Consider the following 15,709-nt stretch of genomic DNA (forward strand, 5'->3'; position numbering starts at 1 on the left):
TGAAACTGAGGATAAATGCATGAATAAACGTCAAGCAAACAGCTAATCAAATTGGCTGATACGACTAATGGCTTCTAATAAAGCATCTACTCCAATTATCTGCTTATACTTATCTCACCTACATCATCTGCCTCCCATTTAAACACGCCTGTCTATTATAAAATACAGCCTGAAGAACATTGCAAAAGAGCTATTGGTGCAGGCAAATCAGCCAGTAGCCATTTTATTGCCTTTTGCTTCTATGCTTTTTACATTCGGCAGAGTATAAATGAAAATCTAAACAGAACTCCTGATCCATGAGCAAAATTAAAATTGTAGAAGGAAGGACAGATTGTCACTCTCTCTTGTCCTCCTCAAGGTCTTCTCCCAGCCCAAACACGGGATCTGCTGCAATTGACAACTTCCTTTCCTTTCTTTCCAGTTTGGTTGCTAGATCTCCAGCCACCATTATAGCACTGCCAGTCAATGAGATACCCTCCTCGTCAAGGTCATCAATAGTCTCTTCTGAGTATGCATACCTGCACAGGCCCACATTATTAGGAATTTACAGTCAAATGATGAACAATGACAATTGTGCTACAGGTAGATAAGATTCCATGTCAGCCTTTTACAATTGTGCTACAATAGCTATGGCCCTTACAGTTGGGTTCAGTATCACCCACCTACTTACAGTCAAATGCTAAAATAATTGAAGAACAATGAGAATTTGGACTCTTGTCTACACCTTTCCCTTTAAGATAACATGACAGCCCTTTTACCATTGGCGCTTACTATTTTATGTAGTGAGTATCATTAATCAATTTAGGTATGTCGATCGTCATTGCTTTAGATGCAAGAAAAAAAAATGTTTTTTAAGTATAAACTTGCGGGAGTGATGCCAGTGCCAAAGGTTGATCGACTCATTAATTGAGTTAACACTATGTAGGACGGGTAATTGCTGCACATACAGACTTGCTAGCAAAGAAACTCCCGTTGAGTTGATGATATTCAAACGGCTTCTTTATGGGTTGATTAGGTCCACTCCATAAGCAGATATTATAGAAAAATACCTTGTTGGATTATGTGAAGGAGCCCAGAGAATGCATATCACCAACAAAAGTTGAAATGCCAGCACAGTCCAAAAGGCTGGGATGATCCATGCTCTTTGCCACAATTCGCTCAATGGGTCAGTTGCGTTGAAGTACAACTGAACAATGTAAAAGGAGAAGCTTAAATATGTCAAATTCTGATCTTATTATAATTAAACAGGAAAACAAAGCCAGAGAATAGCAGAGCTAGCATCTACACGGTGATCACTCCAAACCCCCGGGAATAACGAAATATTAAGAGCCAAATCAGTCAAATCTGGAGATTTTACTAACTTGTCAACCACATCTGGAAACAAGGGCAGAATCTATTGGGTTACACTGTTATTGCGTCTCTGTTTCATCAAATCAGTCAGCTAAATAAAACTGGAGGAAGGGGAAATAAAAAGGAACAGAAAATTACCTCATAACCAATCCAAGCAACAGAGAGTAGAACTGATACTGCCAGAGCGTTGGTAAACTTGCGGTACAACTCGAGTTTGGCCATGCTTCTCCGTATCTGTGGTTTAAGCAGGCAAACAAGAAGGGAAAGACAAAGTCAACATTTGCACCATGGACGAAATGTAATTCTGAATCTGAGGTTTAGCGAGACAGATGAAATACAATTACACAGAACAAAGCCAAAGGATTAAGGACATTTCTGTAACTTTTCTCATCTTGCAGGCATTGTCTGAAACATCACTAACCAGATAACAGTTTTATGTACTTGTACAAAATTCACTAATGTCATAGTAGAATCACCATAAAATAGAATGGTTAATAACAAGACAAAGACATCAAATCAATGTTTTAACAAACTATGTGACCCCAACTGAGTCCAGGTGAGACAAGCTGGAAGCAACCATCTGGTAATCTGTGATGGCTTTACCATAGACGACAGATACAACTGGATACTCATAGAAGTCAAAATCAAGAAATCCAATAAAACAATGAAAGAAAATAATAAATAAGCTGCCGCTTAAGCATGGTTTAAGTGGCAGAACTGAATGGAACCTGGACTACACTAATAAATATCGTCAATATCTATTTTGCAAACACTACTATATACGATACAGAGAAGTAATGTATCATGTACAGATTAAAAAAAAAACGAAGTATCTCTCACCAAAGCATGTGTGTGCTGTACAGCTAGATAAATGTATTAATAAGATTCATGTTCCATCTACGAGCTATTGCATAGTCTATTGTGCCAAATACCATAGATGCACAACACTAGCAAGCAGATGAGTCAATCATGACCTGATTTTAACTGTTATTTGCACTGCAAAAGTGTTTGCAAGTGATATTAAATTGAAACCCCACAATCTCATTTAACTGTTGAGACCTTTTATTCAATTGTTCACCAATCTTTCAGAATTGCATTTAGACAGAAGGCATTTTCAGCTTTTTAAAAGTTAAACAACAAACCTTCCAGTCAAATTTTTATTTCCACTCTCCTGTGGAATCTTAGTGCTGTTTAGCACTCAAAACAACATTTCCCATACCCAGTACGGCAGTACTTACAGAAAAAGTGAAACTAACTAATTATTCATCAGTCACATCTACAGTTATACAGCAGAGCACCTGCATAGATATTTGCCATGATTTGAGCAGTGAGTGAAGCTTATATCAGGCCTTGGCGTCAATACAAAGCAAGACACAGTTAGGTTCGCGTTTAGTAGGTTATAAGAATCGCATTTGCACAAGACATGTAAATGATGGCTTGGTGGACTTTGCAACATGAACAACTATTGGACATTAATGGAAGACACAACGGGCTTTCTATTTCCTTAAAATGGCTTTTATGGTAACTTGGTAATAATAAGAAACAAATATTAACAATACCTGCAGCTTCTCTAGGGTCTTTGACAATGATGAAAAGATCCAAACAATAAAGCAGGCATCCAATATAGCAACGGGTAACACCAGAAAAAGCCTTGTTTTCCCCGAAAAGTCATTAATATTTCCCAAATGTTCAACCAGCTCAAGAGCTTCTGAAGCCACAAAGTAAATCACACCAAGAAGAAGCACTTTTGCAGTTATACCACCAAGGGTGGGCCGGACAACACCATAACCCATTGATACCACTAAAAGAAGAAGACGTGAGACAGTTTTCTTGATAGCACTGAAGGTAACTGCCCACATGGTTATTCCCATTGGCCTGCTTCCAGTAGCATTAAAATTTGCATATTCGAAATACCATAGAGCCATTTCACACATTCCCAGACCAATTACAGCTGTGATGTGGTAGTGTAATTGTATTATATCTTTCCAATACTGTACAAAGTGAAGAAACCATATGAGACCAAGAACAAGATACACTAGAGACATGAAACCATAAAATGTCATCAGGGGAGCCATTTTTCCAGGTAGATAACCTTCTGGGTTTCTCCAAACTGTTCTTCCACTGATTAGTGTGACCTGGAGTTCAGGATCGCAAAACATAAAATACAGATAGTACATGCCAGTACTATTTATCTCAACAGTCTGAGGCACCATTTTAGCCTCTTCATTTTTCCCATCAAAGAAAGTCTGGATTCGTCTTGGCCAGCCAGGTTTATCTGGGTCCTGGCGGATAATAACCTCTCCAACATTGCAGGCCCCATCTTTGGCAAGAGCAGGAGTGCAACATATTGCATCAGAATTTAAGTAAGAACCCCCAACCTTGTACCTGTCTTTGACCTCAACTATAATAGCTTCAACCAACCCTGTCTTTTGCTGCATGTCATTCTGTTTGTTGGTGGCTTCTGTTGTTCTCGTAAATGTGATTGACTCAAACCTGAAATCATGAAGCGAAAAACAGATAAATGCTTGAAAAAAAGTCTTTAAGACATGTTTGGAAACAAATCCATAATGGGGTATCATGTTTACTCAAAATTAAATGGACTCAGTACTATAATCAAATTTAACCATATTTTGACCATATATTTTTAGTTAGATATTCTCACCCAAGTAATTTGGTCCTAGTTGTAATCATTCCTGATGAAATACAACTGCAGGTTTCAGAACAAAATGCTAGCTACAATACCATATCACCAATTAATTATTTTCCAACAATGAATAGAAAAATAAGGAAATCAACCTCATTCAAAGATGTGTTAGTGTCATGAGATAGAGATGTAGTTTGAATCATATCATATCAATGATCTCCTAGCAGGTCCATGCTGGAATTTTAGAAAAGCTCATTGACTAAAACAGTAATTGTGAAATAAAGTAGGTGCTATATGAACTGGCAGAAACATCCAGGCATTGAACAAGAAAAGCTGTCATGTTGGAATACTACGTTCATGGAAAACGACAATGGGGAGCTAAAAAAATCTTCAGATATTTGAACTTTGTAAGAGACAGACACTCACAGTCAAGCACGCAAGAATAGCTTCCATGAACTAAAAATAACTTTATTGGTAATCTTTCATCACTGCTATATGGCATGAATTTTATTCATCAAGGTTCATGCAACAACAGGTACCACTTTCAGTCACTACATACATGTGGACTAGCACACTCAGACAAACAAATAAGAAAAAAATCGATTCTTGATCTCGTCTTGTGAAGCCAAATTGCAAGCTTTGCAACTTAGTCTATGATGAATCACTCAGGAACACGTTGAAACTATCCATGTCATGTGCGACTTAGTTTAAGAAAAGAAAAAGAAAATGCTTCTAGAGATTTCATTTTTTGGAGAGCTGTTCTAAGTTTGCATGATCTCTTCAAACAGCCTGGCCAAGCACACTATCTTTGGCAGTACACATCTAAGTCTATTGAATTCCATTACCTCGTGAAGCTTTAATTTCTTCCTCCATATTTTTATCTATAAATTAGTTCCTTTATTTTCCTTAACATTGCCAATCTTTTAAGATCTGAAGGAACTTTTTCCATCAAGTGCAGATACACATGTACTCATGAAGCAGATAAATGGAAAAACCGCTACTAGTCAAAACATAAATAATTGAAATTCCAAACACGCAAAACCTTTCCCAAAATGTCTATCATAAACAGAGACATCCATCGACCATCACTCAGAAATAATCTTTAGAAGCAACGTTAATTAATTACTTAACGAAACGAAAAACAAAAAAGAAAAAGGAATATTGAGCGACTAATTGTTATTATACCTGATGAAGGATTTGCCATTGAGGGGCGGGGGTTTATCTGGCTGAGAGGAAGTGTGTTTGGAAGAGTCCAATTCCTGAGAAGCGTAGAGCCCCTCGCTGCCGCCGTGAACGAAGAACGAATTGAAGCGAGGAATGAAAGGCTCCCTATTGTATTCATGGATCGAAGCCCTCGCAGCTTTGATCCAGCAGCTCATCGTCACCACCAGAATCCCTACAATGCTGTACCAATTACACCGACAGTTTCCTCTCTCTCTCATCTCTCTCCCTCCCTTCCTCTCCCTCTCTCTCTCTCTCTCTCTCTCTCTCTATATATATATATATATATAATATCAGTTTGTCTGAAACTAGCTATATATCTAGGTAGGGGAAAGAATGAAGAAGAAATGAGATCAATGCAGGCGCCAGGAGGACAACGATGGTGGCGTTTCTCAAATTACTGTTATATACATACACAAATATATACGGACGGATTTTAACTTGTTAGGAATCAGGGAGGGATCTTACTGTATATTATAGCAGAGCCCCCCCACCCCCCCGCCCCCCCCTCTGTGTGAGATATTTGCGTACAAATATTATTTGATACTCACTTTGTCATATTTTTAATAATATTTATGTATTAATACTTTATATATTTATACTAATATTATATAAAATATAATATATTAATATATATATGTGAATATTTAAATAATATTTTTAATATATATATATATACAATTTTAAGGGTCTTTGAATACGATTCAGAGTTCAAATTTTTACTTATTTTAATATATTTTTTTTTAAAAAAAAAAAAAAGGAAGACATTCGTTTTGAAGGAAGGAAAAGGGAAATAATAGAGTTAGGCAACACTAAGGTTGAGGTATAATTATGACTTGACTTGTAATGGGAAATACCGTTACCACTTAATGTAGTGATGAGTTTAAAAATTTTAGGACAAAATTAATGTATAATAAAACAAGAATTAAGTAAAGACTGTTATACATAATTGGGAAACAAAATACGTTACTGAGCAAAAAAGAAAAATATATGATTCTTCTATTCTATGTCCTAATTAAGGATACAAGAAAGTGGTATTTTATTTTACAAAAATTCATTAATTAATGGGAATAAATGCAAACATCTTACCAATTAATGACAGATATTTAGAATACATGATAAATGGATGGAAAATAAGTTCGACTTATCACGTGCAACTTTTCCCAAGGAAAACCAACAAAATATTTTATCAAAATGAGTTAGAAGATGGTGCTGAGACACCGTCCCAAAATAGAACCACAATAGATTCGTGTTGTGCTCATGACTTGTTTTTATTTTTTTCTCTTTTTTGGTTTTTGCCGGCTCTTCAGGGAAAAAAGCTGCCCGATTCAACGCCAGAACAAGCGGCGCCAAACCCACAAAAGAACATGGAGTTAATAGCACAAATCATGAGCTTGGTTGGGTCAAGGAGGAAATACAAAACAGTATTTGCAACTGTTTTTTAGCTAAGGAAGGGTCAAAAAAAAGTACATTCGGAGCAAAGAATATGGATTGGATGGAAAAAAAAAAAAATCATATTACAAATCAAATAATATGTTGGATAAAATACAGGCTACGGACGACGATGATCCCCAATTTCATTATATTTGTGATACGAAAACTCAATATCAAGAAGAACAAACAAATGTACAAAATTCAGTTAAATCTGTTCACTCCCTCTCTCTTCCTTTCCTTCCCTAATTCCATTGTTCTCTACATTCCAGATGAGGATGTCCGGTTTATCCTCTGAGCACCCAATCTTGGTGCCGCAGGTTTGGCGCCTCGTCCTCGCCCAGCTGATAAAGGCTTCGCCTTTGTAGTGGGCAGGGGAGCAGCAATGGCAGCCCACGGATCATCATCGTCAACCGATACACTTGATTTCACATTCAAAGGTTTTGATCCTGTTTTTGGAGGAGGGGCAGCTATCGAACCCCACAAGTCATCGTCTTCCTCTTTGGTAGCCTTCGCTGCAGTTTTGGGACGCAGACTTGTAACTGAGTGAACAGATTGGTCTCATTAGAAATTCCATCAAAAACTGAACATGACAATAAAAGGTAGATCTGAAATTAAACAAGCCCGCAGCCAACCAAAAGAATAAACAAATACAGAGGCAGGTCTATAGGAATAGTTGTAGATTAGGGTCCTAAATGCATCCAGGATTTCCAGGCACACAAAACCCAAAAGAAAACAAAAACAAGAGATTCAAGAATAAGGGCTTGTTTGGCTATTTGCTGTGTTGTGTTGTGTTGCAAAAGCAGTCATAAAGGTAATATTTGATAAGTAAAGTATATTACTGAGTTTATCAATGTTGAATGCTAAGTAATAATTGCTAGGTTAATATTTTCTGTCGTGACATAGATATGCAAAATAACTATAAATGATAATGGTATATTAAATAAGCATTATAAACAAATATTTTATACTAAATTATTTATAATATTTAAAGTGATATTACAAAATTATAAACTCAACATGCTCCTGAGATAACTAAATAAAATAGCATGGAAATATGTCATTTATTACACACAAAAAAGTAAGTAATTCACTAGTCAAATTAGATGCAGTAGTATGAAAGACGTTAATGACTTTTCATACATGCTTAAAATTAAAGAGAAAAATTATCTATTTCTTTTTTTTAAATAGTCAGTCCCATAAGCTATTTTACTTTTAATTTAAAATAGGTGGTTCTTGCTTTTTATTTAAAGCAACTTAACCTTCTTTTTTTTTTAAGTTTCGACTGTGCTTTAAAAGCAAAGTTGTTCTTGACAAAACATTACTTTTTTAATTTCTTTTAGTAAAAAGCAATTATGCTTTAAAAACACCAAAAACACCATCAACTATACCTTATCCTAAAGAAATTATGGTCCAACCTCCCATAAAATATATGGGTGTTTTGCAAAGGGTAATGAAGCATAAGGTTTCCTCTACTTTGTTTATTTTGTGGGGACTGCTGTCCTGACTCCTGAGGGATTTCCTTTGATTTCTTATTTTCTTCACCATTGCCTCCACTGACCAAAAGAAAAGGTTTCTTTAACTAGAGAACAAATTAGCAAGTTTAGTTCAGAATTGTATTTATTGATCAACTGTGAGAGGTTCAAGAATATGGCTGTAAACACCACCGGCCATTGATTTAGGTACCTGGACCATATCTGCTATTTTAGGGCAACTTGTGCAGAAGTGTACCATAAAATACATATTCATGCAGATACACTTGCTCAAACATTTTCATCAAGTTTCTTAAACTATCTATAAGATTGTTCATGAACATACATTTTTAGTTGGTACCTCCATTTTGATCATACAGTCAAGATAATGCGGCACAAATTACTGTTAATGTGTCTTATTGAAGTTAATGTTTGCAAATAAGCCCTACTACAAGTGAAAAGGATGTTATTACCTGGTGGTTTGGGCTGTGAGACAGGCCGCTTTTGTGCTGCTTGAATGTTTGCAAGAGCTGGAGATGGCTTTGGCTCCTCAAGTGGCTCAATATCATCCCATCCATCTTTATCGCTTTCATGCTCTTCATGAAGTCCATTTTCAAGTTCTCCCCAGCCATCAGTTGATGTAGGGGACACAGGAGCAGGTTGATCTGCTGTATCTGAACTGGAATTTACATGGACTGGCATTGCACGAGAACTATCCATCTCTGTAGTCATTGCAAGAAAGTAAAACTGAAATATTAACTTATGGAGTCAATACATCAATTACATCTAGAGATTGAAATAGCTTTCAAGAAAGGGGGGGAAAGTGCAAGTGAAACAACTGCATCATCCAAAATGTTGCATGCACAAATACCTGCCTAGAAACTAGGTCAAAAAACAACTAAAAGAATCTATTCTTGGCTCTGTCTTTTTTGCTACTGATACAAGCAATCTATAACAGTCCCATTATGTGAAAATTAATCTAATCCCATTTCCAATCTACCAGCACCCAGGGGCTCAAATACAAAAAGAGTGGGCTAAGGTGGGGGAGGCAATTATTACCAACAAGTTCACTTAGTAAAAATGGAAGATGCAGAAGAATAAACGGCATAAATTTTAATTAAAATGAGTTTGTTGTTGAAAGAATAAGAGTTTTGCATATACACCAAGCATCCAAAATAAATAATTATCAATTTAATACAAACTTCTCCTGGAGGCTTAGTCAAACATCAACCTTCCAAATTTTAGCCTCGTTTGTTTCTGTTTATATTGAAGAAAGAGAATAAGTTTTTGAAAATTTTGTAAATGAAGACACCCTCCTACTGGTTTCAGCAGTTTTCGAACCCTAATCAAACACAAGAACCCATTTAAAGCATCAGACAATTGTAAACCTGGGCAGCTAAGAAATAAAAAACAACTTGGGTGGTTAACTCTAGTCGGGTAAAGGGGAAATTGAATAAATAAACGGAGAAAAAATTCCCTAAGATTTTGGATTGGTAACGTGCCACCAGCTGGCCAGGTTGTTACAAGTAGGCCTCTCTATACCTTTTGTATAATTTTTTTTTTTTTGGAGGTGTTGAACCTTCCTAGAATCAACTTTTGGATTGTATGCATGAATTTCCAGTGTGAAAGCATTTTGATAAATAGAGGATCCTTATTTTTTTGTCTGACCCTCTTCTTTTGTACATCGGTAGTAACACCCTTTAATACCTTCTATGGTTATAGATCATCATTTTAAAAAAATAAAAGTTCGAATTTGAGACAATTTTCAACAAAATAATAAATTATCAGGCCACTTATGGAAGAAGTGGTCAATCGCATATTCAATTGAATCGAACTATTTTCAGATTTCTATGGCTTAATTTCTTTCATTGCCACTGTTGCTCAATTATAAGGTTGAGGTTTCGTATAGCAGTTCCCCTTTTTCTAAATGTCCATATTAACGCTCAATTCTACTTGAGGTATTCTTTATTTGACATCACACAAAGCCAAAAGAATAATGCTATTGGTATACCTTTGTGTAGCCCAAGTGTACACAAAGTGTACCAATGACAAAAATATCCTCATGAGCCCATAAAGGTACGTGAGATGTATGGACAGGGGACGGAGCCAGCATAGGCCCAGTGCAGGCCATGGCCCTCACTGGGCCTTGGCCCTCCATTAATGATGAGAAAATTTTGATCGGCTTTCTGGTTTATACTAATTTTTAATATATTTATATTATTTATTATTTTTTTCTTTAAATAAATTTTGCCCTCACTGAAAATATTTTTTGGCTCTGCCACTGCGTATGGAGGCGACGTGAGACGTATGGAGGCAAGGGGTATTTTGGTCATAATACCCCTTTGTGTAGCCCAAGATGTACAAAAATGATGTACATCTAGCATGATTCAAGCCAAAAATAAAACCAAAAACAAAATTGCCAATGTCCCTTCCAAATAAATACAGTTGAACAAAAGGAACATTAGGAGAAAATATTTCCTTTTTGATAAGAACAAAACAAAATACGAACAATGTGGTGAATCTTTGTTCTAACTTCTAAAGGCATTGTAACCTTTTTTCCTGCTGTTCTAATTTGTTGTCAACAATAAACAAATAGGAGACTCCCCTTTAAACAACTAAACTTGCCTTTCAATCATGATTTTGAAACATTTCATTTATGTCAAACCTATAAAAGAACACCTAGCCAACGGGCAGACATGCAACAAAAAATGAATCCCTCAAGGAAAAAGCAAATTAGCATTTAACCACAATTAAAGAACAATAAATAAAGAAACAATTACGTAATCAACAGACAAACGTACCCGAGTTGTCATTGGAGACCAAAGAAGTAAGAGGTGCACTAGAATTCACAGAATGTGTATGCTCAGAAGGTTTTCCTTTGAGGGTCAAGGAACTCATGGCCCACCTGCATTGCAGTTGGGACCTTCAGCATCAAGTGAAATCTTTTGGCAAACAAGCATAAAAGGTATGACTTGTTGAATATATATTTCAATCTTGTTAAGACAGCAAGGACAAGACTCCCACAAGTTAGAACAATAACAAGAATCACCAGCCTTAATCCCACTAGATAGGATTGGCTACATGAATTCTAGATCTCCAACTGTCTCTATTCATGTCCATACACTTTGTAAGGCTATTATATCCTGTCATGTCAAAAGATTCCCTGCTAAGTTTTCTTTGGTTTGCTTGTCCCTCTTCTGCTACAAATGTTTTGCATTTCATTCTTTGGTTTGCTTGTCCCTCTTTTGCTACAAATGTTTTGCATTTCATTCTTTGGTTTGCTTGTCCCCCTTTTGCTACAAATGTTTTGCATTTCATCCACTTGCTCACAGGTGCTTCTATTGGTCTTCTTCTCATATGTCCAAACCATTTTAATCATGACTTTTTCATCTTATCTCCAATAGGTATCACTCCAATTCTTATTTCATACAATCTCACTTATTTTTTTGTCTTTTCTTGTATGACACTATGATTGCACATCCACCAGAACATTCCGATCTCAACTATGCTCATATTTTACACATATTGGCACTTAATCACCAATATTCTAGGCCATACAACAAAGATGGTCTTTTTGTGTAGCCACACAAGAAAGACTCCCACAAGTTATTAGCATAGCAATAACTTACCCAAGTAAACTTGCATTTCCGGGTATCGATGGGATTCCTCCACTTGATTCCCCAGTGCTATCCCCTGCATTTGACTGCATAAAAGGCAACAAACACAGAAAACAGTTATTCATATTCAATCTTAGAAGGAAAACAAGAATCAACATCACCATTACAGTTGGCATATTCTCCAAAACTTATAGTTATTTGAAGTTAAGTCTTCGTCTTCCCATAGAGATACTACTTTATGCTAGTAAAAATCTTTTCTTTTTTTTTTCAGAAAGTAGTACGAATCATGACAATATGCTTAAGTTTTTTTTTTTTTCCTCTGTCTCTCTCTAACTCTTTCATGCTGCTAGTTCAAATATTAATCAGTATCTTTGGTATATAACCAAGAGTTCACTGAGAAAAGGCATTAAATAGATAACTAGAACATTGCTATATTAGTCAATACTACCAACGGTGCTATTGCCAAACTGATTTATATAAGGTGAATTAACAACTTTGTAACTCACTGTAGTATGGCTATTTGATTCCACAACCTCTCTAACCCTTTTAATTTTTTGCTAAGAAGGGAAGCACCATTTTAATGCTAAGTGTTTTTAGTAAGGATCAAGGCATTTAACTTCCTGTAGAAAATCCATATTTCATAAATGCAATTGTCAGGTAAGGTAAGGACAGGATGTGCAATGCTGTAGCATAGCATAATCTTGAAAGCCAAAGGAAGGAAGCCATGTCACAGTAAAACTTTGCTGTTTCTCTTGAGAAACCATACATAAAGAAAATGTAAGCCGAATTGGATAAGAAATAGATCTTGACAAACACAAGGTAACATTCCATCTATTGTTTGGGAAGACAATGCCTTGTAGCCTCTGAAACATGTTCAAACTAAGTTTGCCTCCAAAAGATAAGAAAAAAAGATGAGGATGGACTGAAATCTACAGCAAGAAAAGGAAGAAAACCAGCAACAGACCTTTTCATGGCACCGCTTCACTATTTGCAAAAATTGGTCAACTGCTTGGAATGCCTTGGATCGAACATCACTGTTCCAAAGAAGGGCAGTCAGAATCATGTATACTCCAAAAAGAAGGGTGTGCTTTTGTGTTTCAATTACCCAATGTAGAAAATAAAACCAAGAACGAGGAAGTAATTAACATCCAAAAAAGAGAAGTGGAGATGATTTAGGAATGTAAACTCATCCCTAAAGTTGAGGCAAATATAATCACAATCCTAAAGTTAAGGTCCTAGGCATGTGCTACACATCTGTCAACACCCATACCAAGAGATGGGAGATATCTGTTCAAGATGCCAAAATCATCACAAAAAAAAAAAAAAAAAGATATTGAAAAGGTAAACATTAATAAAGAAACATCTAACAATAAAATTATCAAAACAAACAGATAACCTGTCAGGATCAATGATAAGTACAACAATATTTGGCAGAATCCTGGTTGCTATCTCAGTGTCATCATAATAAGAACTGGTGGCACATAAAGCCATAACACCTGCCACACCAAGCATAGTTAAACCATGTCAAAGTACGTGTAAACAGAGAGAGAGAGAGAGAGAGAGAGAGCCATATAAAAGAATATGAAATGAAATTAATAAAGGCTATTCAAAAGTAATCATAGGAAACCAGGACAGATGGTTCTTACCTGCCCCTCGGGCAGGAGAGAATGTATCACGCAAAGCACGGACTGTGAATGCATTTATCAAAACTCTCTTCCGTGTCTGCAATGCAGTTCTAGATCTATTGGTTATGCTTAACACAATGAAAACATCTTATGAAACAGGAACTATTATATAGAACATTTAGCATGTAATCAAAGTTGAATCCAAAATTAAAGCTATACTGCAAGTCAAAATGAAAAAAAGTAAAATAAAAAAGAAACCTAGCTAGCTCTCACTAACCCCTTCGTTAAGATAGCTGGCAATATTCCCAAGCAGTATAGTGGTATTTGTTCTAATAGCTGGTTCTTCATCAACCTGTATAATTGTAAGCATGAAAAAAAGACAAAACTTAACATGTTCTAGATTTACAGGTAAATGAAAAGAAATTGCAACTGCATCAAGCTATTGGTGTTATTACAATAAGTTAACTGTACTTCAAAAGGATATCCTGTGCACGTAAATGAAAATCAATTTTAATGCCCTACGATTCAATCAACAAATTGAAGACTTAATACCTGTAGCTTAGACAGATACTTCAAAAGAGACCCTGAGATAGTGCGTTGAGACAGCTGTACAAGTTGGAAAAAGAAAAAACAGTATTTAGACAGGACTTGTAAACCAGAAATCATCATTAAGATGAACAGAATAGCATGATAGGAGGGTATCTCTTAACTAGTATATGGAAGTGGAGGACTTTCAGGATATAAAAAAGCATGCATACAAGAAATGAAAACATAAGCCAGTAACATTTTTAATATGGATAATAAGAAAGGAAATATATTGACCAGTCCATAATGAAATATACCTATTCTTTGCAACTCAGCAATACCACATACTAATAACAATTTGATAGAGCTATCATAATTTGGCATTTAGGGCCCTAGCCTTGTTTCCAAGAGTTGAAATCGGAAACACAGCCAATAGACCATGATTGCTGATGTTAGCAATGAGATATCAGCAAGCATGGTCCCAATGTGGAAGCTTTAAGAACACATATACACCACTAACCAACTTCACGTTCTAAAAACCCTCTATGTCAATTATTTCTCAAACACATAGAAGGTTGTTCAAACAAATATCATGAAAAGAGAACCAACTATTGCTACCAAAAGTGAAAGATACACGCACCTTAGGAGCCAGAACAAGCATGGATTTAAGAGTCAACTCTCGCAGGAAAGCAGATGTGTCAGAAAACCCAGTAGCAACATGAGGGTAAACCTAAAACAGAGCATCATGGATATATTTTAGGATGTCCAGCTCTATAATGAAAAGGGCCATTAAAATTTATGTACAGGACTTAAATTATCAGAATTAGTTGAATCTTAAGAAGACAGAACAATCATTTATCCTGAATGCATACTTGCTCATCAACAATTTGTGATGATAGCGACTCTCCATATTGATCAATATGCTGCAGAAGACTAACTCGAATAGCCCGGTCATTGGAGGCAAAGAGTTTAACAATAGTTGGTAATACCTGAAATGAACGTAGATAAGATTATAGAGAATAAGATGCTAAGAAAGGAAAATAATCAAAATATCAACTAATTTAAGAAGAAACCAAATGGTTGAACAATTATTAGAATTGTGAACCTAATAAAAAGAACAAACTTCTTTACTTATCAGAAAAGAAAAGCCACCGCGAGGAACTGAAAGAGTATGACCTTACTGCTGAATTCTTCTGGTGAAAGCCATGAACCCATTTTTAACAGCGCAGTCAATGCAGGGGCAGCAGCTGAACCAAATTCTAGGGCAGAAGCTAATAAAGGAAGCAACTGCACAGATGAGACAACAGATAATGACTTTGAATTGGCAAGCACTGAAACAAACTGAAATATTTACCAGGTCATATTAGAAAGCTAAGATACCTTTTTCAGCACAATTTCGCGAGGGAGCTGTTCTGCTAGGGTGGGGAGCTTGCGGAAGAAAGTATCCTTCTCAACACTGTCTTTCAAATTCAGGATTTCCATAAAATGAATGGTGTCTACCAACTTATTTTGGAAATATTCTGGCAATAACAATTTGCTTCTATTATTAAATGCAGAAAAATGAAGGGAATAGAAGAGAAATATTGATAATATTTAATCATTGTTTGGGGGGGGGGGGGGGGGGGGTGTTAAGATGACCCAAACATAAATCAAAATGGATCAAATAAATATGTGATGAGGAAAGCTAACAAGAAAGAGAAATGAATGAACGTAATTAGAACTCTTACATCCTGACAATAGCCAATAAGAAAAAGTTGCATCATGAGTAAATATTTCCAAACATTTTAACATTCACATGAATCACATCCATTAATACATCGTAAC

The 15,709-nt window shown here is 36.0% G+C and overlaps 2 protein-coding genes across 2 annotated transcripts in view; both read right to left on the bottom strand.

The window, feature by feature from the left end:
• Positions 1 to 43: 43 nt before the first annotated feature.
• On the bottom strand, positions 44 to 5,661 carry LOC127798783 (uncharacterized). The gene is made up of 5 exons (XM_052332388.1): positions 5,180 to 5,661; positions 2,910 to 3,843; positions 1,489 to 1,584; positions 1,050 to 1,186; positions 44 to 518 (listed from the first exon to the last, which is right to left on the bottom strand). The coding sequence occupies exons 1-5, from the start codon at positions 5,434 to 5,436 to the stop codon at positions 335 to 337; spliced, it is 1,608 nt and encodes a 535-aa protein (XP_052188348.1). The 5' UTR covers positions 5,437 to 5,661; the 3' UTR covers positions 44 to 334.
• A 1,027-nt stretch (positions 5,662 to 6,688) lies between these two features.
• LOC127807239 (uncharacterized) overlaps positions 6,689 to 15,709 on the bottom strand; it is a 30,612-nt gene continuing 21,591 nt past the window's right edge. Inside the window, exons 9-21 of the mRNA XM_052344927.1 lie at positions 15,266 to 15,405; positions 15,062 to 15,172; positions 14,758 to 14,874; positions 14,526 to 14,615; positions 13,913 to 13,966; positions 13,638 to 13,712; positions 13,382 to 13,457; positions 13,132 to 13,231; positions 12,700 to 12,769; positions 11,748 to 11,821; positions 10,920 to 11,023; positions 8,592 to 8,840; positions 6,689 to 7,188 (exon numbers count right to left, since the gene is read on the bottom strand). Coding sequence (XP_052200887.1) covers positions 6,908 to 7,188; positions 8,592 to 8,840; positions 10,920 to 11,023; positions 11,748 to 11,821; positions 12,700 to 12,769; positions 13,132 to 13,231; positions 13,382 to 13,457; positions 13,638 to 13,712; positions 13,913 to 13,966; positions 14,526 to 14,615; positions 14,758 to 14,874; positions 15,062 to 15,172; positions 15,266 to 15,405 — 1,541 coding nt within the window. The 3' untranslated portion in view covers positions 6,689 to 6,907. The remainder of the gene's footprint in view (positions 7,189 to 8,591; positions 8,841 to 10,919; positions 11,024 to 11,747; positions 11,822 to 12,699; positions 12,770 to 13,131; positions 13,232 to 13,381; positions 13,458 to 13,637; positions 13,713 to 13,912; positions 13,967 to 14,525; positions 14,616 to 14,757; positions 14,875 to 15,061; positions 15,173 to 15,265; positions 15,406 to 15,709) is intronic.

Source organism: Diospyros lotus, chromosome 1 (assembly GCF_014633365.1).
Source record: "Diospyros lotus cultivar Yz01 chromosome 1, ASM1463336v1, whole genome shotgun sequence".
NCBI classification, from domain to species: domain Eukaryota; kingdom Viridiplantae; phylum Streptophyta; class Magnoliopsida; order Ericales; family Ebenaceae; genus Diospyros; species Diospyros lotus.